The sequence below is a fragment of the Paralichthys olivaceus genome, chromosome 9 (assembly GCF_024713975.1).
Source record: "Paralichthys olivaceus isolate ysfri-2021 chromosome 9, ASM2471397v2, whole genome shotgun sequence".
NCBI classification, from domain to species: domain Eukaryota; kingdom Metazoa; phylum Chordata; class Actinopteri; order Pleuronectiformes; family Paralichthyidae; genus Paralichthys; species Paralichthys olivaceus.
Window position 1 is genome coordinate 10,215,948 of NC_091101.1, and position 23,873 is coordinate 10,239,820.

The 23,873-nt window shown below is 39.4% G+C and overlaps 2 protein-coding genes across 6 annotated transcripts in view; both read left to right on the plus strand.

The window, feature by feature from the left end:
* The first annotated feature begins 9,618 nt into the window (after positions 1-9,618).
* On the plus strand, positions 9,619-13,238 carry il12ba (interleukin 12Ba). The gene is made up of 8 exons (XM_069531478.1): positions 9,619-9,899; positions 10,671-10,761; positions 10,853-11,140; positions 11,219-11,324; positions 11,869-12,110; positions 12,218-12,390; positions 12,581-12,702; positions 12,938-13,238. Exons 1-8 carry the CDS (start codon positions 9,747-9,749, stop codon positions 12,987-12,989), a joined length of 1,227 nt encoding a protein of 408 aa, XP_069387579.1. The 5' UTR covers positions 9,619-9,746; the 3' UTR covers positions 12,990-13,238.
* Positions 13,239-20,018: 6,780 nt separating this feature from the next.
* Positions 20,019-23,873, plus strand: part of ebf1a (EBF transcription factor 1a) — a 57,018-nt gene continuing 53,163 nt past the window's right edge. For 3 of the 5 annotated variants that reach the window (XM_069531545.1, XM_069531544.1, XM_069531547.1), the window contains exons 1-4: positions 20,665-20,949; positions 21,743-21,899; positions 22,919-22,982; positions 23,702-23,757. In XM_069531545.1, the coding sequence (XP_069387646.1) occupies positions 20,816-20,949; positions 21,743-21,899; positions 22,919-22,982; positions 23,702-23,757 (411 nt within the window). In that variant the 5' untranslated portion in view covers positions 20,665-20,815. Of the gene's footprint in view, positions 20,950-21,742; positions 21,900-22,918; positions 22,983-23,701; positions 23,758-23,873 lie in introns of all 5 variants that reach the window. The other 2 variants (XM_069531546.1, XM_069531543.1) reach the window with 1 other exon arrangement.

A 23,873-nucleotide genomic window follows, 5' to 3' on the forward strand; every position in this document is an offset into this window, starting at 1 on the left:
GCAAAACCAAGCTCTAGTACGTGGAGCTCTCCATGTCTACTGGTTCCCAAATCAGATTCCACATTTCGGTTTTGTACTGACTATAGGAAGGTGAACAAAGTAACGGTACCAGATTCGTATCCTCTAACCAGGCTTGTTGACTGTGTAGACACAGTAGGCTCTGCTCGCTGTGAGACCAAGTTGGACTTGCTGAAAGGTTACTGGCAGGTGCCCCTTACTGCTCATGTGTTAGAGTTCTCTGCATTTGTTACGCCTGATAATTTCCTGCAGTATTCTGTGATGGCTTCTGGGATGCGAAATGCTCCAGCCAAATTTCAGCGCTTGGTGAACATAGTTTTAGAAAACATCCCTAACTGTACTGCTTACCTTGATGATCTTGTTGTGCATTCATCCCGTGAATCTGGCCAAGTGCGAGTTTGGAAAGGCCACTATCACCTACCTGGGAAAACAAGTAGGAAGAGGCCAGGTACGTCCTGTCAAGACCAAGGTAGTGGCTATAGAGACTTTTCCAGTCCCCACCACCTGGCGTGAGTTGCGCCGTTTTCTGGGTATGGCTGGTTATTACCGTGGGTTTTGCAGAAATTTCTCCTCCGAGCCAGAGAGAGAGGGAGAGGTACTGTCATTGGTTTACTTGTTGGTTTTCTTTGGTTTCTGTGTTGTTCACTGGAGGGTGATTTGTATGAGTACAGAGTTGTGTCTTGTTGTTTCTGTTTCCTTGTTTGGCGGTCTGTACTCGGTGTAGTGTTTTTGTTCAGATTTTGCCTCACGCACAGGGGAAAGGCGAACAGGTAAGACACCCATGGGTATACATTTCCACCAAGTAGCCTTACACCTGTTACAATTCACTAGGTAAGGAGTAAGTGCCACACCATGTATTTATTATGCGTAGATTTGGTCCCATCTGATAGCATAGAGTATTGTTGCACTAGATTAGGACTGCACGTTTTGATTTATGATTTCTTTGCTTGGGCACCGCTCTTAGTTCCCTTGTTACCTGTGGCGTTATTTTTCAATAATAAATTATTCTTCCTTTTACCCGAACTTTGGTTTGTTTACTTGTGTTGCCACACCACACACCCTGCTCTGTGCAGTGTTAGGCCCTTCTAGTATCCCGAGACATTATGCCATCAGAAGTGTCATAACAGTAACATTGATATCATTTGAAAAACATTTTTGTGAGGCTGACTTTATAGCACTGACAAGACATTTATGTTCCATTTCTCTCTCTGTGTATCTGGTAAGGCTGTGGTATGATATTCTGCACATAGAGGGGTGAGTTGATCCATTTTGTGTCTTATTTCTCTGGCTTTGACTTGACTTGCACTGAAAAAGGGTTCCCAGGCAGAGTGCCAGGATTCCCAAGGAGAGTTCAGACATTTGCCTTGTGCCACTAAGACCCGAACAGACAGAAACACATTAATCACAGAAAAATTACAGGGAAAGATAAAGTGATAGTTATGTATAGCTTGGCTTCATGCCTATTTCACTTGTAGATAACAACCACGCCAAGTCATTGAAATCGTGTCGGCAGGCTAAGTCACTCCTACGGGCAGATGCTGAAAATAAGAATTCCGGGGAAGTGATCAGAGAGTCGCCTAGCTTATTTGTCCTCTTTCCATTTTAAGTGTGCATATTTTATGCACACACACAAGCACAGACACTGACCTCATGAGACAGACTGATAAAGTTATCAGACAGAAACAACCACATGTTGTGCATGAACCCGCTCCTCTTATTATGAAAGTACCACCCACAGACTGAGACAGAAAAGGACAAAGCTCTAGAGCAAGGAAAAACTATCCACCCGGGAATAAAAAAAGATTATTCAGACTTTATAAAAAATGGGTCTGCATGCATGATACACTGAAACTAATCCGACACTTTAATATCACCAGTCTTTGCTAAAAGTAGGACTGGAGAGAATGTTTTTTATGTAAAGAATATAATGTTAATGTAATAAGGTTATCTTTTTTTTTCATCTGTTTGTCTGCCTGTTACTTAGAAGAATTACACAATAACTGCTGATTGGATTACCACGAAACTGTTAGTTTGTTGTTAACTTGTTAAACAGCAGTTACGATCCTCAGATGCGTGCTTGGCAGTTGTTTCTATATTTCGTTTTATTCCATCGACGGTGATGTGTTGTGGTTTCTCTCTTGAGACAAATGTACTTATTGTAAGTCCTTTTGGACAAAAGCGTCTGCTAAATGCCCTCAATGTAAATGTAAACTCTTTGTGGTATGGGTCAGGGAAGACCCCATTACATTTTGGTAGGGGTCCAGAACAGGGGGTGGTTGAAGGAATTTTTGTTTACTTTTTTTAACAACATTGGGAGGTCTCTTTCGATGTTTTCACTAATTTCCAAGGGGAAAAAATGGATCTGGATAAAAAAAGAAAATGGAGGTATGTGCTTCTCTGAGTGCTATGCTTGTTCCAATTATTTCTACCTGCCATTTAATATCTTGTTCAGTACAAGAAAAGTAAGAATTGTGGCAGTACAGTACAGTAAGAAAGTAGGAAGGTTCCTAAATGCTTCATTCCTCCTGCTCAAAGCAATTCAAAAATACCAATTAGGATTTAATGATGTTTTCATGATCGACAACAGCATTAATGTTGTCATGTATATTTATTATTCTTGAATGCATTGCAGGCCCAAATCACACCAAATTTGACAATGCACAATATACATGTCAAGAGTGAAGCAGATAAGATGAACAGTTTTCAAGAAATCCATTTCACACACAAACAGATGAAATTAGTTGATAGATTTCTACCAGCCATATAATTTCCTGTCAAGTAAAAGACACTTGCATTTGCGGCAACAAAATGGAGGAAGGCTATTAAATACTTTGTCCTCATCCCTTCTCCTCATGCCAAATCAAAAATATCAATTATGTCAGTGTGCACTATACCTTGTAATAACATCTTGCTTCTAAATGCACAAAAGAAAAATCGATTCTCTAAACATCTCCTCGCGTTTTTGTATTCTTCACATGATTGTTCTCGTCCTTCTCTCTATAGTCCGTTGAGAAAATTGTCACTTTTTGAGAATCCTGGGACAAAAAGTCTTTGTCAGACACAAAGGCCGCTTTGTAGCCACACTTTTGGGCCATGTGACAGACACTTTGATCACATTGATCCTTCTCAAACCTCAGCCTTCCCCTCAAGAACTTCAAATGTATATTTGAAGCTATAACTGCAGTGAGTTAAGGAAAGTGACTTTGCTCCAGTGTGTGCTGAGAAACTTTACAGGCAGTCTGGGAACAGGTGATATAACGCCTCAGAAATTCCCTCCACCAACCCCTTCTCTCTGGCAGGCTACCCCTCACTGACCCTGTTCTTCTGAAAAAGATAAACTGTGCAGCACCAGCCTGTATTTTACCTGGAGGATGATGATAGAGGCACAGTCAGTAATTACTCCTCTGCAAGTCTCACATTAAAATTTGGTGAACTCACTCATTTGACTCGGGGGCATCAGGTGTTTGTTCCCTTCAGTTCTTCTTATTCTATTAATGATTTGATCTGAAGTCAAACACAGGTATTTTATTGAGGACGTCAAATACAGTGTGAATAGAATAGAACCTTTTAATAGAGGTGCGGGAGGCATTTGTCAAACAAAGGACATTGAGGCGATACTGTATAATTGATAATTATTCATTGTGACATATGTAAATAGATTTTTTAATCCTTTTTGTTTTGGGTGGGCAAGATAGTTTATTAGTTTACTACTATAACTAGAAGGGTATTCAGTAGAGCGTACACCTCTGCCAAGGCCTGACGGTCCCCTTATGAAATGACATTTAAATTCTCTACATCAGATTTTCATCAAGATCCATGAATTATTCTCTGAGAAATCAAAAACACCTTGTCTCTAAAAAATTGTATTAATGATCATATAATTTAATTTCTGTATTTTTTTTCCCCAGATACCGGCCGTGATCTTGGGATGGAAATGTCACTCTCTCAGTCAGCCAATTGAATCACCACATTGTCCAACTCTGAATTAATAATTCAACAGATGATAGCTTTGATGTATATACTTGAAATCCATAGTAAGAATGAAACCTACTGACTTCCTATTGAGGCCCTGACTTTTCCTCTGGTGCCCCCCTCAGGTTTCTTCCATTGTCTGCTTCACTTGCACAACTCTAAACACTGAATTGGTCTAATTAGCAAAATATTAGCTGCTAAACATTAAACTAAGATGAAACTGATAAGCGTTATACCTCTTAAGCACGTCATTGTGAGCTAGTTATTTTAAATCCCTTCTCTGTGTAATAAATTGTAAATAAGAGACTTATCGATCACGATTTTTTTATACTAAAAACTCAAACACGTTAGCATTGCTGTCACGAGGATCAGCCCACAGAGCTCCAAACGTGTCTGCATCCTTTTCCTATTGTATTGATGGACAGTTTCAAAGGATGAGGACACATTTCTGCTCAGAATAAGAACAAGAAGTTCATTAAACTAAACATCCTGTATGTTGGATCAGAGTAGAGGAAGAATGAATGGGAATTTAATAAAACAGTATCATTTACTGACAAGAGCTGTTGTAATTATCTGCTGCTATTCTTCCTCAGGATCCTTCAGTCAAGACACCTCCGGTTTTCAGACGAGCACAACACGGGAAATTCCTCACTTCAGTTTAAATTCATTGTTATTAACACAATACATCTGGATTTCTATTGATGGATGGTTCACCGCTAAGAGGAATGTTAAGATCAGGAACTACACTACAGTATGACATCCACAGGCAGAAACATCATAAATCTGTGAATCTTCATCTTTCTTACAAATATTTCAAGAGATTCCACACACACACACCAGCTAAGCGTCAAGACGTCCAACCAAATCAAGTCAAATGCCACTGCGGTCTGTTCGTACTGAATCTGCTGAGGTTCAGAATCACAACTGGCTCAGTCAGTAGGAGAGAGAGACGTAGTTGTGGCTCAGGGTGCAGACTCCACCGGTCTACATGACGTTCACACACACATCACCATCTTCTCGTTTTTCCTTTTGTTTCCCTATACTTTCTATCACACAAGGATGAGATCATGGCACTGTTTTCATTCCAGCTGCTCCGGTTTGAGGGCATCTGGGAGACGTTCCAGTGAATAGCCCCAGATCACAGGCTCATGCGGAGCCTGCTGCCCAGCCGTGTAATTCTGTAACTCTCAACAGCTGCACAACATCGAATTATGACACTTGACCAAGGACATCAGCTGCACTGAATTAAATGTGAATCTGTGCTGTGCAACAGTGCACGAGTGATGTGATATTATTGCTCAAATATTGTGCTGAATGCATAACTGGTGAAACCACCAGGATTTACTAAGTGTGATCTTTGAAACATCACTTCAACAACAGGACAACTTTTCATTTCAAATGGAAACCTGAAACATGTGATCCTCTGGGGACATCTAGTGGCCAGAAACTAGTAATACATAGAACAGATCCATGCAATATTTTCCTCTGATCATTGTAAAGATCGAAGTTCTGATTTGATACCAGACAAAACTAAACATTTAATCTGTTTAATTGTGTGTTTCTATTTAGACATTAAGAGTCATTTGTTTAGGGTCCTGAAAAACCCCTGGCCCTCAGCTCCAAATAATTAATGCTTTTTCATGAATTTATTATTTACACATATTAATCAAATAGAAAATTACATTATTTACCCTTTATATATATATTATGAATTGCTTTACATGAAATTATTGATCTTGGCTGAAGAGTAAGGCGGACATAGCCTTTGAAATAAGAACACCCTGCCTATGGAAATACGGCCAGCTGAGTCACTAGCTTCAAACGCACCTTATTGCACTGCATTTTATAACTAATCACAGTTTTATTATTGTAATGAGTGGTCATGCTCTGTCACACTTGTTTTTAATTATTTTATTGATTTATTTTCATATTATTATGTATGCGTTTTTATTTGAGATCCTTTTAACCCTTGAGAGTTAAAGGCATGTACTTTCCTGAATGTCTTAGTGAGATGCCTGTATTTGTTAAGAACACTTTATAAACAAAAATCTATTCATTTACCACACAAATCACACATTTCATAATACACGTGATAATCTTTCAAAAAAGGGAACAAGACTTTATGTTCCCACTCGACTCTGACTTTCAGTAAAAGCCACCACAAACGTTTCATCACTGCACTACACTGATATTCAGCAGTGATATATATAGTAACGTAAACTGAACAGTGTGCCTCAACATACAAAATTCTTGATTAGTTAGCAGATAATACAATAGATACTTTATTGGAAAGTACAGAGAGAGAAATTCTAATTTCAATGACTAAAGGAAAGCTGTTAGTGTGTGTTTTCCAAACTTAGATGAGGGCATGGCTCCAAATCTTTAATGACATTTGTGACAGTAGTTTTGCAGTTTTTAGTATTGTGTTACCATGCACCTGCGTCTGTTGATTTAACCATTATAAAAAAAGTCACACAGGAATATTGGATGGGAAATCCAGAGCTACGTCTGTCCACCTAGTTGGCTTGAATCCCATTGTCTGACATTCTGGTGCCTCCTTTCATTTTCCTTATCTCAGTTCATTTGCCCCTTTTTACCTTTTCACTCTCAGGTTTTGAGACTCTAAGGATGATGGGTGTTTTACAATTTTCATAATCATTGTGTTTGTGTTTTTTGTTTGTACTTTATTCCACACGTCCCCTTATTGTTCTCATAGAGAGAGTTTAGTGTGTATTGAGGATCATCACACCTCTTTCAGTGATGACACGCACACACGCACACGCACACACACACACACACACACACACACACACACTCACACTCACACTCACACACACACACACACTCACACTCACACTCACACCACTAAATGTCATGTAGAGCAACAGGTTTCTGTGACTTCATAGTGATACTATGAGGATAAACAACATGGCACTACATATTGGATGATAAAGAATATTGAGCAGGAACTGCACAAAGCCTTGACTATTTCACCTGACATGCTAAGCTATTAAAATCATAAGGGATCAAAAAGTATCAGTTGATCACAGAAATAACTTTTTTACACCTAACACTTTTCATTTCATCTGATAACTCAGATAATATTAATTGGGACATTGTTTAGTCAGAGGGAAATGTGCTTCTTTTTCTTAAAACAAGAATACTTAATTCAAATAGTAACCACCCCGATGTTTCCACATGACAATGGGAATGCACTTACATCATTAATTGGTATTGTAAAAACAGCTGACACTGACACACACACACACACACACACGTCACGCCTTGTCTATTGTTCAGCAAAAGGGGTGGTTAAAATGTAACTGAACTGTGTGATGTAGGGAAATGCCTCAGAGAACTAATGGGGAAATAAAAAACTAAAACAATACATACCATTAGTGTTAATGGTTTTATCCAGTGCAGTGTTATTTTTATATTGCAGCATCTGACGATCTGTGCAGAAACCAAAATGATGCTTTAAAATTAAAGTCCAAATAACCCATGATGAACAAATAGTAGTTACTATCTTTATAGGGCCATCACTGCCATGGAAGGTATAGAAGAAATCTTAAAAGCCTAGATTGAAGGGAAAATCTATTTAGATCTAAATCTACTTGCTTATATTTTTCAGTTGTAACTGGGTGTTTGGTTTCCAAGAATGGTTCTATGCATTAATAATAAAATAGGCCCCATAGTGCATCGGTGTTGCCATAGTGTTGTGTAAGTGACGGTTTAGCAAGACGTTCAAGTTAATTGTTTCTCACAGATTATTATTAATTATAATATCTAAATGTGCTGTTTTCTGCATTCAATTACCATTTGCACTGAACGTGCTTTAATTCTGTTCTTGTTGGTGGGTATGGTCAATGAGAGGCTGTGGTTCAGGACTGACCTTTGAACCCTGACAGCAAAATAAGTCAGGTTGAGTGTTTCTGTTGAAAGTTTCTATTTTATTTTTCATAGGTGCAGAACCCTGACTGAACAGAAATTCTGGAGTAACTGAAATGTGATAAAAACAAGAATATTCTTGATATTTTAGATACTATAGATGGATTAGAATTAATTCAAGAATTTTGAGAGAATTTATTATTTTATATATATATATATATATATATATATATATATATATATATATTATTTTGTTTAGCATACAGCTGTATTTGCTCTGACTCAACCTGAGTAAGAGGAATGATGTTGAATGACATGTCCTAACTAGCTTGTTAAAATATAAAAAATTAGATAACATTTCTCAGGAGCTTAAAAATATTGCCATGTATGTATCTTTTTCTGTTCAACAATTGCTGAGATTAATAGAAATAAAGTGTTGAATATTGATATTATCTGTTTCCCACCTTGTTAAGTCATTGTTGATAATTATTGTGAGAAATCATTAACGTGATCAGTGTCTTCACATAGATGAGTATCATTTATCATTAATAATAATATATAACTAAAGGCAAACTGAGCAAATTTGTTATTTCAGAAGAGTGTATTAAACTGCCAGCACTTTGTATGACTCAGTACCCATGAAGTAGCTCTCAGTTTCAAAAAGGTTGGTGACCCCTGATCTAGTGCCTGAAGTAAAATAAAATAGAGCTGGAAAATGATCACTTTTTGGCACAACACCATGTGTTGTGAACATTCTTTGAGAAAGGATGCTGGAAGACCTGAAGGGGCTTCAACACACCCCCACTGGTGAGGGCCTTTAAATACAAGGCAAAAAAATATGATTGAACAGATTTCTTTTTTTTTTAATGAATGTGCTGGTATATATTGAACCAATGTGCTGGTATATATAGAATAAATTAGCTGGTATATATAGAATAAATTAACTGGTATATATAGAATAAATTAGCTGGTATATATAGAATAAATTAACTGGTATATATAGAATCAATGAGCTGCTATATATAGAATCAATGAGCTGGTATATGTAGAATCAATGTGCTGGTATATATTGAACCAATGTGCTGGTATATATAGAATAAATTAGCTGGTATATATAGAATAAATGAACTGGTATATATAGAATCAATGTGCTGGTATATATAGAATAAATTAGCTGATATATATAGAATCAATGAGCTGGTATATATAGCATAAATTAGCTGGTATATATAGAATCAATGAGCTGGTATATATAGCATAAATTAGCTGGTATATATAGAATCAATGTGCTGGTATATATAGAATAAATTAGCTGGTATATATAGAATCAATGAGCTGGTATATATAGAATCAACGTGGTGGTACAAAGTGAATGAATGTGCAGGAGAAGACGAATTAGGAGGAGAAGAAGAAGAACGCATGCGTTATTCGTGCGTAAAGTCCCAGATGAATGAAGACGTGCCCTCGGTCAGTTGTAGGTGAATGTGGCCTACAGGTGTGGAGTTGCACGTAATATCTCGTTATCCTGATAATTACAGTTGTGATCTACTGAACGCATGATAACAGTATACATATAAACTAGGACGGAACATTCCATCACTGCTTTCGTAATGAGGACAACAGCACCTGTGACATGTGCACAGCTCAAAGTGGTGGACTTTGCATCTAAACCAGGTAATAGCCCAATTGTGTTCCGTGTGAACCGGTTGGTAGACGGCGCCTGCGCTCCAAGAGGTCCTAAAGTGAAAGGTAAACACACAGACCGTAAACAGCCACCATCTGAAATGTCAGGTGGCAAACATTTAATCGTGGGTCGCCGCCGGTCGTGCTGGCGGTGCTGCCATGGGGAAGTGAGTGCGTGATGCTGAATGCCTCTGGCCGTGGCCACGCATGAGGTTCGAAAGCGAATTTCCCTCTGCGATGTGGGGAAATTCGCGTGGGTTGTGTGTGAGTGTGTCTCTCATATAAAAGTCAGCTGGAACTCACAGACGAGCCATTGGTTCCGGACATCAGTGACAAAGGTGAGGTAGTTGTTTCTTTCTTTGTTTGTGGTCGATTTCAAACTGCGTGTCTCAAACCGATTCATCATCTAGTGAAGTTCATATAAATTTAAATAAAATAAATATAAATTCTTCAATAGATTTATCTTAGCTAGATTTGTCTTTGTTGTGATATTATTAGTTAGATGTGCCTTCATGCTAATATTGTTATTAGATTAAATATGTATTCATTGTGATATTATTAGTTAGATGTGTCTTCATGCTGATATTATGCATCAGATGTTTTTTACTGTTTATCAGCTGGTTCCACAAATTTTTAGGAAAATATGATGAGGCATATCCTGTAAATGTTCTTAAAAATATGGGTTAGAGTGTCTACTTTTCTGGTGTGTATATGCAGTTTGTTTTTCCTGACACAGTGACTTAAAGTTAATGAAATGAAAGCAAAATGAAAGCATAACTAGTTTTTAACCTAGAGTAACATCTCTTGATTTTGAAAGTAATATTGTAAACTCTGCAGCAGCTTTTAGAAATGTATTATAATAATTATTTTCTTTCGTTTGTGAATTTACTATTGCTTTGACAGTGTGCATTTTTCTGCATTGTTGAATTCATGGACTTAAATAATTGTACTTACTCATTGCAGCAGCAGTTTTATGGATTTTTATGCTATAAACATTATGTTATATATTTATATTTTTTCTTTGGATGTGAACATTAGAGGCTTAACTGATTTTCTTCATTTGCTTCCTTTATTCTGTCTTTATTTCATTTTCTCATCTCATCATTCAGATGAAGTTCTTTACTTGCAGCGTCATCATGTCTGTATTTCTACAAGTCTGCAGCCAAAATCCTCTGCGCTATTGGACTCTGCTCCCCAACAGTATGTTTTTTTATTTCCATGAGAACACACTACTCCAATTTTATACAATAGAACTTATAACATTAACCTTTTGTTTAATGGTCGTTGCTAGTTCTGGTTGTGGAGGTGAACGGCTCTCTGGGCCAGCAGCCCCTGAGCTGCTTGGGCTCGCCACAGGAGGGGACGAGGAAAGACGACAAGAGTCAGGACATTGTTTGGAGGAAGAATGGAGTAGTGGAAGAACAGAGGGGAAACTCGTACTTGGTGCAGCTGGAGGAAAGTTTAGGTGGGGGCAACTACACATGCCACAGAGAGGACGGATCACTGGTCAATCACACTGTGGTTCTGATACAGGAGGACCAAACCGAGAGGAGGAAGATTCTTGTGAAAACTGATCAAGGTACAGTCTGATTTAACATGAGAACATTTAAAAATATTTCAACGCATTAATCGCCTTTGTCTGACTTTTTCTAATTAGAGGATTACTTGACGTGCTTGGCTCAAAATTACAACGGAGAGTTTCACTGCTCTTGGACCTGGAACAGAAATCGTGTTGGCAAAGTAGCATTGATCCAGGTTGGGCGGTAAGTTTGCAAACTTCGTGAATGTTTTCTGTTTCCCTCTCTGTTATTAACACAGTGTTCAGACTCCTATCAGAGTTGAGACCACACAATTGCTCCATTAAGGAAAATAACCTCCTCATTGTGCTGGGCAATTAAACAATATCAATAATTAATACTGTGTAATGTAATGTAATCAATAGCAATGTGACAAAAGTCAAATATATATCCATGTATGCATTGTGCAATCCCAGTGAAGAGGAACAACACAATAGATCTACATCAGATTTGTAAAATGTTTTTTTTAAACAAAGAAAAATTTACGGTGATAATTATCGATAACGACTCATATGTACATTTTAATTTTGTGTATAATTTTTGTCCAGCCCTGCCTCCTCATGAAAGGGAACAAAGTATTTTTAAGGTCCTGATCATGTGTTATATGTTATATAAAAACGATACAGCTGTAATAATTTGAAATGGTAGATGTTGGGCTGCGACGGTGTCTTGATCAGTCATCCGTTTTTCAGAATTTGTTGGAGTTTTATCAATTTTCTATTTGTTGTAGCATTTCTAACGACAGTGACGCCCAGTGTTCTGTGGACGTCAGTACCCAGCGCTGGACGTGCTCCTCAGGTCAGAGTAACTTCAGCTGCTCAGTCGATGAACATGGACACAGGATCTCCTGCCGAGACGAGCAGCACTGCCCCTACGCTGAGGAGATCCAGCAGATCTACGTCACTTTGTACGTGAGGACCGAGCAATTCTTGGTGGAGAACTACTCTAAACAGTTTTACCTGGCAGAGATAGGTGCGATATCTCTGAGAGACTTGTCCTGCAAGATGTTTTCTTTTTGTGATTTTATATTCGTGTTTTTGTTTTCATCTCACTCCATCTTCTGCTGTAACCCTCGATAGTGAAACCTGACATGGTGAGGATAAGTGAGGTCAACACCTCAATGATTGAGTGGAGTTACCCGAGCTCGTGGAGCAGTCCCTACTCCTACTTCCCTCTTACTTTCCAGATCTCACAGTTCAGGCGGGGATGCAAAGGGTGTGACAACCCCTGCACTGAGTCAAAACCTGCAAAGGTAAGAGGAACCCATTGACTCTGATGTCAATTCTATATAAGAGAAGTACAAGTTATAATGGAATTTCAAACTTACTGCACATAAATGCATCAAATGAAAGAAAATCCCTGGAATTTTTGGCTGAATTCCACATTTGAAAGGGTAAGTATGGAATAATGTAATTGACTGATATGTGATGTTTATTTCAAAGATCCTGATGGTCCATTTCACAGACGTTTGCCAATTTAAAGTCAAGCACAAGGCCAAGGCTGTGTGTGTCCGAGCAAAGGATGCTCTCTGTAACTCCCAGTGGAGCGAATGGAGCCACCTCAGGTCAGTGCCCCCTAGTGGTGCAACACTGCACATTAAAGGAATAGTTCATAGAAAAAATGAAAATTCCCTCATTATCTACTCACCCCTATGCCGGTGGAGTCCACAAAAATCTTCTGGTGCCTCATAAATGTGCAATAGGCCAGGGGGGGTTTAACTCCATTTTTTCACTCAGCTTATGTTTGGAAGTTGAGAATTGATCCAGACTAACGTCCTTTTCTTTCGTCTTCTATTACAGATTGAGGAGAAACAATAAGAACAAACACCGGCAAAATGATAAACAAGGGTAACAGAAAAGCGAGGATCCAAACATTTGACATCTTTGACTTTGTAAAGTTTTGCTCATCTATATGCTTTTATATATTCCTATTTATCCTATCTTATATAATTCTGTTTTTAATGTGTAATTATAAATTATTATAATGAAATAAAGGGAAATTACCTTTTTTCTTCTTGTTAAAATATCACTATGACACGTAAACCTCTTACTGTATTTTGGATTATCATTTGAATTCGCAATTAAAATCAGCTACATCATTGTCCTGGTCATAAGTTATTCAAGAAATCAAATGCAAATCCATCTGTTAATGGAGACTTTTCTCAGACTTAAAGGTCATCCTCATGATGTTTTCACTAGCTTGTTTCATCTAAATTGTATGAATTGTAGTTTTCTTTACCCCAAAAAAGGCCCTTTATATTTAAATACTTTATATTTACATCGAGGGGACCCTCTCTACGGAGGCCACCGTGTTTTTTACATTAGTCCAGACTTGACAAACTAAACACCTTTGAGTTTTTATGACAACTAAAGGCTACCACAGTTTCTTTTTCATGTTTTGAAGGGGAGGATAAGACGAGGGGTTTTCAGCTGCAACATGCAATGTCAACAATAGATATCACAAAATTCTACACACTGTACCTTTAAATGCAATGTTTTCTATAGCACTGAATGTGTATTCATTCTTCCCTTGACGAGCGTTCTACTCATAACGGCCTCATGTAGGGACCAGAGACAGGAACAGTTGTTTCTATTTCACCAAACAAACAACAGGTTTAAATGTCATCAGTTTTCCCTGAGTTTTTAAGGTTTTTCCCTCAACAGTCAAGTGAGGGTGAAAGCTCTCCTCACTAGACAACAAATCACCATCTGGATGATGAGAGGGCACATTCTGTTTTCATGTTGCGATCCCCTCAATCTTGCTCTCACTGTCATTCACACCGTTGCTACCATTTGCCAGACATACCATCAAACCAACCTTTAGTGGAACAGTATCATCCTGCACCCGTCGAACATCATAAAACCACTTCTTGATGTGTATCGGCTGACAAAGTGAAATTACAGCCTGTAAACTAATGTTAATGAGTAAATGGTGTAGACTGCTTATGCTACCTGAATTTACAGTAATATGAAAACTGAGCTCCCAGACAGAGTTCCTCAATATGCTGTGCTGTAAATGTCCCTCTGAGGGGAAACGGGTACCCAGTATATTGACATTTAAATGCTAGTAGCAGGGCATTGACCTTGTGATTAACACAAGTCATCCCCATAACCAGAAACTTTTTCTTTTCCTTCAGCAGAGGAAGTGTTGACCAAACAAAAGTTTCAACAAAACTTTGGAAGAGACGTGGTCCACGAAAGATTCCATTCAATTGTAGCAAGGATCACCTTCTCTGATGTTGAGACACTGTTTTGTAACATTTGCACTGATTTCCCAGAGAATAATTCAAGGATCTCGATGAAAAGAATCAGTCATGTTGAGGGGTCTGATATTGACGAGTGTGAACAATTTGGTGCAGATCCAAACACAAAATCTGGACTTATTAAATTTAAATGTGGTTTCATAAGGGGTCTGTTGGGCCTTGTCAGAGATATGTGCTCTACTGAGGGACATTCTAGTTTATTGAGTTGTCAGTCTCAGTAGCTACGTCTTGCTAAGATTCTTCACTTGTGACCTTTTCAGAGAAAGGGTTGTTGACTTTTGACCCCTTATCTCAGGTTATGACCATGGCGTGGACATGAGTTGTGGGCAGCTGTGAACCAAAGAGTAGTTTTATATTCTCTGCAACTAACACAGTGTTTCACTAGAAAATCTGTGTATATTCACAGCATTTTGTGAAACAACAATACCTGTATTGTTTTTGTGGCCGGAGGCATTATGTTTTCAGGTTATCTGTCCATTCCATTCTTGAAAACATTATCACAAGAAAGTTTGAGGGAATTCATTCAAATTAGTTATAAATGTTCAGTTTGGCTTGAGGACAAACTGATTAACTCACTGACAAGCTCACTGTAAACTCACAAAACACATTTGTACACTTGTAAATTCATAATCTCAGAAATAGGTTGAGGGAATTTTTTCCCTTTGGACTCAAAGATGACCTAAATAGAATTTGGGGGTCAAAGGCCAAGTTTACAGTGACCTCACAAAACATGCTTCTGGCCTCTTAAACATGATATCTCCAGGTTTTCTTCAAGGAATTGCAAATTAAATTTTGACCAGTTGTTACTTGGACTCAAACAATAACTGATTGCAGAGGTCAAAGGTCACAGTGACTTCATACGAGTCTTTAAAAAATGAATAAATGCTGAAACTGCACTGGTTGGTGGAGGCATACAACCACAAGGCAGTCATTCTGGGTTTTGTGGGCACTTGTGTTATCCCATTAAATGGTGACCATTTTCACCGGGGAACCATTTATTGATCCTTTGGTCGAGTGAATGAAAAGACTTTTTCAAGATTTATCTTTTCCCCTCTCTGAAATCTATGTAATCATGCATTCACAGAACTAAACATCATTCAGTGGTTTAAGTAAATATACCAGACATGAGTAATATGAGAAATGTTGCATTGTGGTATAAATCTGTGTTTATTTGTTTTTATTTCAAACAGAGTATTACAGATGGCGGAGGATTTTTAAACATATGTCATTCAAACTGTGGGAAAAGGGCACTCGGTTGTTGACTGTGTACCTACTGCTACTAATGAAAACATAATAAGTGCTTTGGAGAGAAACCAAATTCAGTGTAATATTACTTTATGATAACTAATTACCCTTCAGAGGAAAAAATACAGCAGATCCAAACAGCCTGTTTTTCAAAAAGTGAGTGCTCAGTTAAGTTTATACTAAAATTCCACATCAAATGAAAGAAAAGCCCTCATAAACATCACAGCAGCAGAATAGTAGCCACCACTCTTTCCCGTACTGGTTTGTCACTCAGCTGGAGGTTGTGGTGAACCTTCTCTTCACTTCCCTGTCACACAAAGAGGAAGAGGGCGAGTGATGTAAGAACTTTCAGGGTCCACACATCGCACATTCTAAACCCAACAAATCTGACCTTTGAGTTGATGGCTTTTTATCACTTAGGGCATGTGACACATTGTTTGGAATGTCCCCAATTTGGTCCTTTTAGTTCCCCCCCTGTACATAGAGTCAAACTGAAGAACAACGTGATCTACTATAAGAGTCGTAATGCATCTTTGTGGCAGAGTTGAAAGTAAAACTCTTGAAATTATAGCTCATTATATCTAAATCTGTATGTGCATAAATAAAATATGAAATGATTGCTAACCAATCAGGCCGTTTATCTGTATGTTGAGTTCTGATATTAATTAGTTGATAATAAAATTGGTATTGGCAGGTTTGTAGTAGAGCTGCTACTCATGATTTTTTCATCATTAAGTCTGTTTATTCAAATCTTTTATCATGAAAATGCCCAAAACCCAACACATTCTAACTGGGTGTTCTGCCTTTTTGTTTCAAACCTTCCTGAAAGTACTAATTACTATTTGTACTATTTATAATACTAATAGTATTAATAATTCCAGCTCTAGTTTGAAGTTTGTTTAATGGGACAAACAAATTAAAGCAGAAACTAGCATTTTAGCCCTCTTCACATTGTGAACAAGAAGAAGCTTTGTTGGTAAAGACACTGAGACAGAAGCAGCAGTGATTCAGATGATTCATTGAACATAGAATGTGACTGAATCAGCATTGACCCTGACTCTCGCTGGAACAAAAAAAAAAATACATGTGATTAATGCGGGCCAAAGGGCCAGAATAGTCATGGGCTCAGTCTTAGAAATGACATTTTCAACCATGGCTCTTTCCCCCGCTGCCTGGTAGCAGGAAGAGATGCAACACCTGTACTTGCATTCCTGCAGTGGCGCCCAGTCTTGATTACAATTCTAGGTCCAGTGTGTAAGATTTAGGTGAAAGGGATCTATTGACAGAAATGTAATGAAGAATAATCCTCATGATGTTTTCAATAGTTTGTTTCATCTAAATTGTATGAATTGTAGTTTTCTTTACCCCAGAAAAGGCCCTTTATATTTAAATACTTATATACTTATATTTACATAGAGGGGACCCTCCCTACGGAGGCCACCATGTTTTTAACATTAGTCCAGACTCAATCAAACATTTGATCTTCTTCTTCTTTACTACTTACAGAGAAGTTGACCTCAAAAAAGAAAATGTAAAGATTTATAAAGGCTCTGGTGATGTCTTCTTAATACTCTGGAGTTAAATTTGATGGTGGTTGGTAGCTGCGGGGTTAAACTGAATCCGCATGATTTATTCGAACAGCTTACATGATCAATTACATACCCAACTTGTTCTCGTGAATTTACAGCCTCGTTGACCTTGTCCACATTTGTTGACCGCGTTAATTAATGGGCACAGACACACAGCAATTTGGACAGATGGCATTTATCTGCATCTGCTACTTACTATGCAACTGCTACATTTGAGAATTAAACTGACCAGAGTGCTAGTTATTACTGTACATTTGGTCCTGCAGTGTCTCTTGAGGCCAGTAGATGGCAATATTGCACTAAAAAAACAGCTGCTGTAGAGGTTCGCTGGCTCCTGCAGTGGAGGAGGTCATCACGAGGAGCTGCTGCAGATGTGCTGAACGCTTTAAATTGATTTATTCAAGTTTATCATTTATTACAAATAGTGTGGATATGTCCTCGTTTTCAATCTTGGTTTTGTTTGGAATTGAGAATTTAATTTCAATTAAATGGTGTTAAAATATCCCCTTACATGTATGACCACTCATTATAACATTTCAAGTTTAGGTATCAAGGAAATCATACTTCCATATCTTGACATATTGAAACAGTTAACTTCTATATTTGTCCTCTTTTATGTGGACCAGGAGCATATTGTTAGACATAAGGCCCATTCTCATTAGCATATGCCTGATCTTTTACAACTAGTCATTTTTATGAGTCTTCAATTCAATCGGACCATTATTATCATCAGCTCAACCTCTTGATTTACGGGAACATCTGCTGGTGGCGCAGGAGGCGCGTCTGCGGCGCCCACAACGCATTTCTGATCACTTACTTCAAAATGTCTAATAGAGTTATAACGCAGCGGATTTTTAATAGCCTCCCCATATGTGGACACTTGAACATAAGTCGTATACACACTCACTCACACATATTTATACACACACACACACACACACACACACACACACACAACTTTAGATTTCCTGCCAGAGATACTTTGCAAACCTTTATGTCTGGCTGCCATGGAGTTAAGTAAATCACAGTATTAGCGTGGCTGGATCATCGGGGGCCCCAAATGACATCAATGTTTTTGGATACCAAGCCGCTGATATTTGGGCTAACAGCGTGTGTTAGTGCATGGGGATATAAATACATGTCGCCCCCGGGGGCCCCGGGGTGCAGTGCGCGCTGGCCCGCATGCCGACCAAGGCAGCCAGACCATGGCTGAGAGACCCGGCCACAATCAAACAAATGTGCTGAAGGATAGCTCCGACCGTGTGTGTGTGTGTGTCCGTGTGTGTGTGTGTTACAGACATTTTATCTCACGCTGTTTCTTATTTATCACTATTTATTGTGTAACGTTGGGGGCTCAAATTTCCCCTTCCACAGCACCGAGACATAAATAAACAGATAGACAATGATGAGACGGTCACGGGGGTTCGGTGTCTAACCTTGACCGTTTCTGACATTTATCAGACCCCGCAACCAGCTCAGCCTCTCGTGTCTGCAGGCTGCAGGTTTAGGTTTTAATTTTGTATCTAAGTCAAGATCATTAGAATTACAAATGATATAATTCTAAGCCAAACTGTGCGCCTTTCCTTTAATTTGTGAGGCTCTTAATTGCGCAGTTTCATTGATGCGTAAAAACAGCAGCTCCAACGTGTAAAACTCACTCAATTCCTCAATTTCTTGATAGAAATCTTAATTTTCAGAGATGCCCCCATGATAAAAATAACAACTGTTGTTCTCTCCACTTCATTATAATTAACCAAATAGCACTTATTGAACACATGGCCCCTGACAATTCGATTTGACAATTTACAAATGTAATGATGAGGGAAGCAAACCAGGACTGATGGAGAACATGAGCAGATCTGTAACATCCTCACTTTTCAGCGCACACGTGCAGCTTCACGCTTCCCTGAGCGACCATGCACATTATTTTCTGTTACACTATATTTTGTCTTATTATTGTTTTTGTCACTGAGTTATTTTGGAGTGACTGCAATGTTTTTGGGCAGCAGGAGAGAGCACAGTTTATCTGTAATCCTCATATTTATGTTGGATTCAGCACTTAGTCCCGCAAGATTTATGTAATGCATCTAATCAAAGCTAATTTCAAACCATCGGGCTGTAACAGAAGAAAACAACTGCGAACCGGGTGCCAGCGTGTGTGTGTGTGTGTGTGTGTGAGCTGAAACTTTCCTTAAGCTCATAATCTGTCGATCAGTTGATTCTCTGAATGAACACTTGGACTGCGCAGCACAGTCACATTTTCTTCTTGAAAGGAAAATAAAACATTTAAATTCCATTTTGCATTCAAATAAAGTCTCTTTTCTTTTTCCTCGTGTAGAATCGGCTGTGCACTATGAGGGGAAATTTAAAATATGGTTGTTCATGTGGTGATGCTGAATTAATTTGACGCGTAAACACAATTACATTTTGCGCGCAAGTGGCGCAGCCGTTCCTCGTTTTCCTCTCACTCTCGCGCGTAATGATGAGACAAAATATGTTTTATCTAATTGTTTTTAATGATTTGTGTTGTTTTGCAGAGAGATGCGGGGACGTTTTCATATTGATGTTTCAACCACTCAGCAAGTGTCTGTGGTCAAACTGCGTGGATTAAACGCACGTCCTCCCCTGAGCTGCGTGTTTGATAGTTGTGAATATATTAATTGTCAAGTCGAAACACACACGCACGCACCACGCACAGGCACAGCTTCTGACTAAGTGGCCGGGGCGGGACACATGCGTGGGACGAGGCGGGGACAGCAGGCAGGCGGGCGGGCTGGCAGCGTGCTGGTCGGGTTGGTGGACAGCTGATTGTCCGTGTTATTAACTGTGTTTGGAGAGGAGGAGGCGGTGGGGGGCGTTCCTGCTCGGCCTCGCATAGACTCCGCCTCCAACACCTACTAGTTCTCCTCCTGTTTGGCATCCCAGAGATGGTCTAAAGTGATTCCTCAGGGAAGAGAAGGAGCGCAAATCACCGGAGCAGGGAGCTGACGAGGAGCGCAGCGCATGAGCCGCCGCTGGTGCCCGGGACTGCCTTTTTTTAATTGCGCGTAATCTTCCGTCTCATCCATCTGAGCAGAGGAGAGGACTTTGTAAATAAAAAGAACCGGAGGGGAAGCGTTGACTGTTAGTTTTAAAAACCTGACATTTTGCTTGTGTTCCTGTCAGCGGCAGCACCTTGATCCGGGGGACCGTCGCCAACTCGGTGCAGCCTCTCATCCTGAGCTCCCCCTTTCATCGCTCCTCATCTTCATAGCTGCTGCTGCTTCCCTCCTCCTCTTCTTCTTTTTCCTCCTGGAGTCGCATGAGGTGCAGCTAACCCTGGATGCTGACAGACAGCTCCCCTCTTCCCTCCGCATGTCGCATCTTTTGTTTACTTTCAGAAACACACGCGCAACTAGACGCCAAGTGTAACAGACCACGCCACTTTGCTCCTGTGACAGCGCGATCAAACAGACGCGAGCAGGAGGGGAGGCAGCGGAGAAAGAAGAAGGAGGGAGCCAAGGAGAGGAGGATAGAGAGAGTGAGGGAGAGAGAGAGAGTGAGTGAGAGAGGGACAGCGACAGTGTTGAAGGTGCGTTTTGATGTTTGGCATCCACGAGAGCATCCAGAGGAGTGGGAGTAGTATGAAAGAGGAGCCCATGGTGGCCGGGATGAACGCGGTTCGGACATGGATGCAGGGCGCCGGGGTGCTGGACGCCAACACAGCCGCGCAGAGGTGAGCCAAGAAGCGGCCGTGGAGCTGCGCTGACACCGGGGCGTGCTTGGAGGACCGGGAGGGGGTGGGGGGTGGAGGGAGATGTGCGGTGTGGACCTCTGCGGAGCGACTGCATCACTCCGGGGGGCAGCGTGCGTGCGTCCCCAGAGGACGCGTTTGTTGGATAACCTCCTATCCCGCTGGCTTTATAATTTTTGTGGCTCAAAGTCCAACATGATTTAATGCTGTGTGTGGCTCTTAGTGATTTAGCACGTTTGTGGAAGGGAAGCACTGTTTCCTCAAAGCACTTTTTTAAAGATGTAAATGTAACTTTGCTGCGTGGAAAGAGTTGGTGTTCATAGTTTTCAGCTCACTTTAGTTTGGCTGTGAGTGTGTTACGTCTCACAGACTGCACGCAGAAATATTTATCCATATTTATAGTTGTTTTTTTAAAATAAAATAATATCACCTAATTTAGTTGGTGAGGTTCAAAATTCAGAATAATTTGATCCACAAAGGCCTGCCATAATGAAAACAGTCAAAGGTATGCCTGCCGCGGCCTCATGCGCGTTGAAACCTTATATACATATTTTATTTTATTTGTTTAATTGTTGCTAAAGTGCATTTCTACGCACTGGAAGCAGTTTTTAATTTAATGACATAGCTGCGGATTTTCCGAGAACATGTGGTTGAACTATATTGGATTTAAAAAGCGTCTTTCTCCTATATGTTTATATATTTATTATCAAATTGAATTAATGTCATTTTAATTGGTGTCGTTGTGGGCGCCGCTGCGTTGTGCTTGTGTCCGCAGCGGAGTGGGTCTCGCTCGGGCACACTTCGAGAAGCAGCCGCCCTCCAACCTGCGCAAGTCCAACTTCTTCCACTTCGTCCTGGCTCTGTACGACAGACAGGGTCAGCCGGTGGAGATAGAGAGGACCACCTTCATCGACTTCGTGGAGAAGGAGAAGGTGAGTGTGTGCATGATTTCACCATGAATAATAAAAAAGAGAACGTCTTTATTTGTGAGTGCATAATAAATAGCCCTGCAGTGTAAACGGTGTTAGTTCACTGACTGATGACTGACAGTGTTGTGGCCTGTTAGACTCTCTGTGATAAACGAGCAGACGCACTCAACTGAAATCTGCTCTGATGTGATTTTAACATGTGGTTTCCTCAGAGCCTCACAGACATTTTATTGTTTTGACTTCCCTTTTTAATCCTCATTACAAAACCTTCAGAAAGAATCTAGTTCAGACGCATTTACACCATCAAGTCCCTAAAAAACCCTTTTTCTACCACTAATGATATTGACTCAGAGTTTGAACCTATATTCCTGCAGGTGCTGTCAGTCAATATATTTAATAAGCCCTTTTTTAAACTCTCGTCAATCTCAGCGTTTGAAGTGTTTTATTGATCTGTTTTGCAAGAGGCGTTAATACTGATGGTTCAACTTTTAGACGCTTGTTTTATTCATCGCCTTGTTTACTATTTACTACTTTCAAAATGTCCTTTTGCTGTCGCTCAATATTTATGACACATTCTAACACTGCGTTGTAATTCACTGCAAATAACAAAAAAATAATTATTCATTGTTTTGGTTTTATGCTTCTTAAATGTCTGACAACATTTGAAATATTTTGTATTTTTTAAATAACGTTAATACAGTTTTAAGAGAAGTAGGGTATTTGATTTTTAAGAAGTTTTAAAGTTTACAGAATATATTTTGTCAGATATTAAATACGGTAAGGGTTTTTACGTTGTGTACCGATTTTCTTTCTTTCTTTCTTCTGGCTGTGGATTGATTCAATATAATTATATTTGCAGTTAGAGGAATCTATTAAGTTTAGCCAGTCGAAAAAGATAAAATAATTCTAATAATAATAATAAGGAGGAAGCTGCATCCGCGCACTATGATCGTCCCAGGAGGAGCTGGTTCGCTGTGGTTCGCTCTGACTCTGAGCGACTGTGTTTGGTTTGATTTTCATAGGAAACGACGGGGGAAAAGACCAACAATGGGATCCATTATAGACTCCAGCTCCTCTACAGTAACGGTGAGTTTGGATTCCACAGTTTTTTTTTATGGAGCAGAAACAAAAGCAGAGAGGGAGATGCGACAAAGCAAAGTGAGGAAACTCAGGAAACAAATGTTTTACGAGGTCAGATCGTTTATCTTGGTGTTTTATTTATTTAACTCAACTGTTTTCATGAAGGAGCTGTGGTCTAATATTTAATATAATGCTTTAAATGTTATTTACTCTTTTTTATCATTAATAATTCTGTTACTTTTATTAAATGTTTTATTCATCTTCTCTGGTCAACAGCCCAACAGCAAAATAAAATATTTCACGTCCTCCTTTTTAGCATTTATTTTTTTAGCCATGTTGCCTTGATTGAATAATTAAATTATATTGATTATAATTTAGAGGGGGTGAAAAAACAATGTTGTTGTTGTTCTTCCTGTTGTTCCACATTTTCACAATTAAGTTCTCATTAAGCAGTTTTAGAGATAAGAATCAGCAGGATAAAGAAGGTAAATTAAATGTTCTACAGTTCTAAGCAAATTTTGACAGCGAGCAACAAACACTGGGAGTCATTAGGACCAGTTTGTGCTCATTGAGTTTTCCTGAAGTGGCTCACAGGGGGAAGTCAGGATGAATAAAACTTGTGATCTGAAGCGTCGCCTTTTAGATGTGACATGAGATCTGCCAGTTGCATTTTAACTATTCCTCTCTCCCTCTCTTTCTGTGTGTGTGTGTGTGTGTGCTCACAGGGATCAGGACAGAGCAGGACTTGTATGTTCGTCTCATTGACTCCATGACTAAACAGGTAAGAGGTTCTGTGTTTAACTATGAAGCTTCCCAGAATGAAAACTCTGCCATCAGCTCCGTGGTTGTGTTGGTCTGAATGTTGGCCCCCACCTCCCGCCGCCCCTCTCCTCCTCT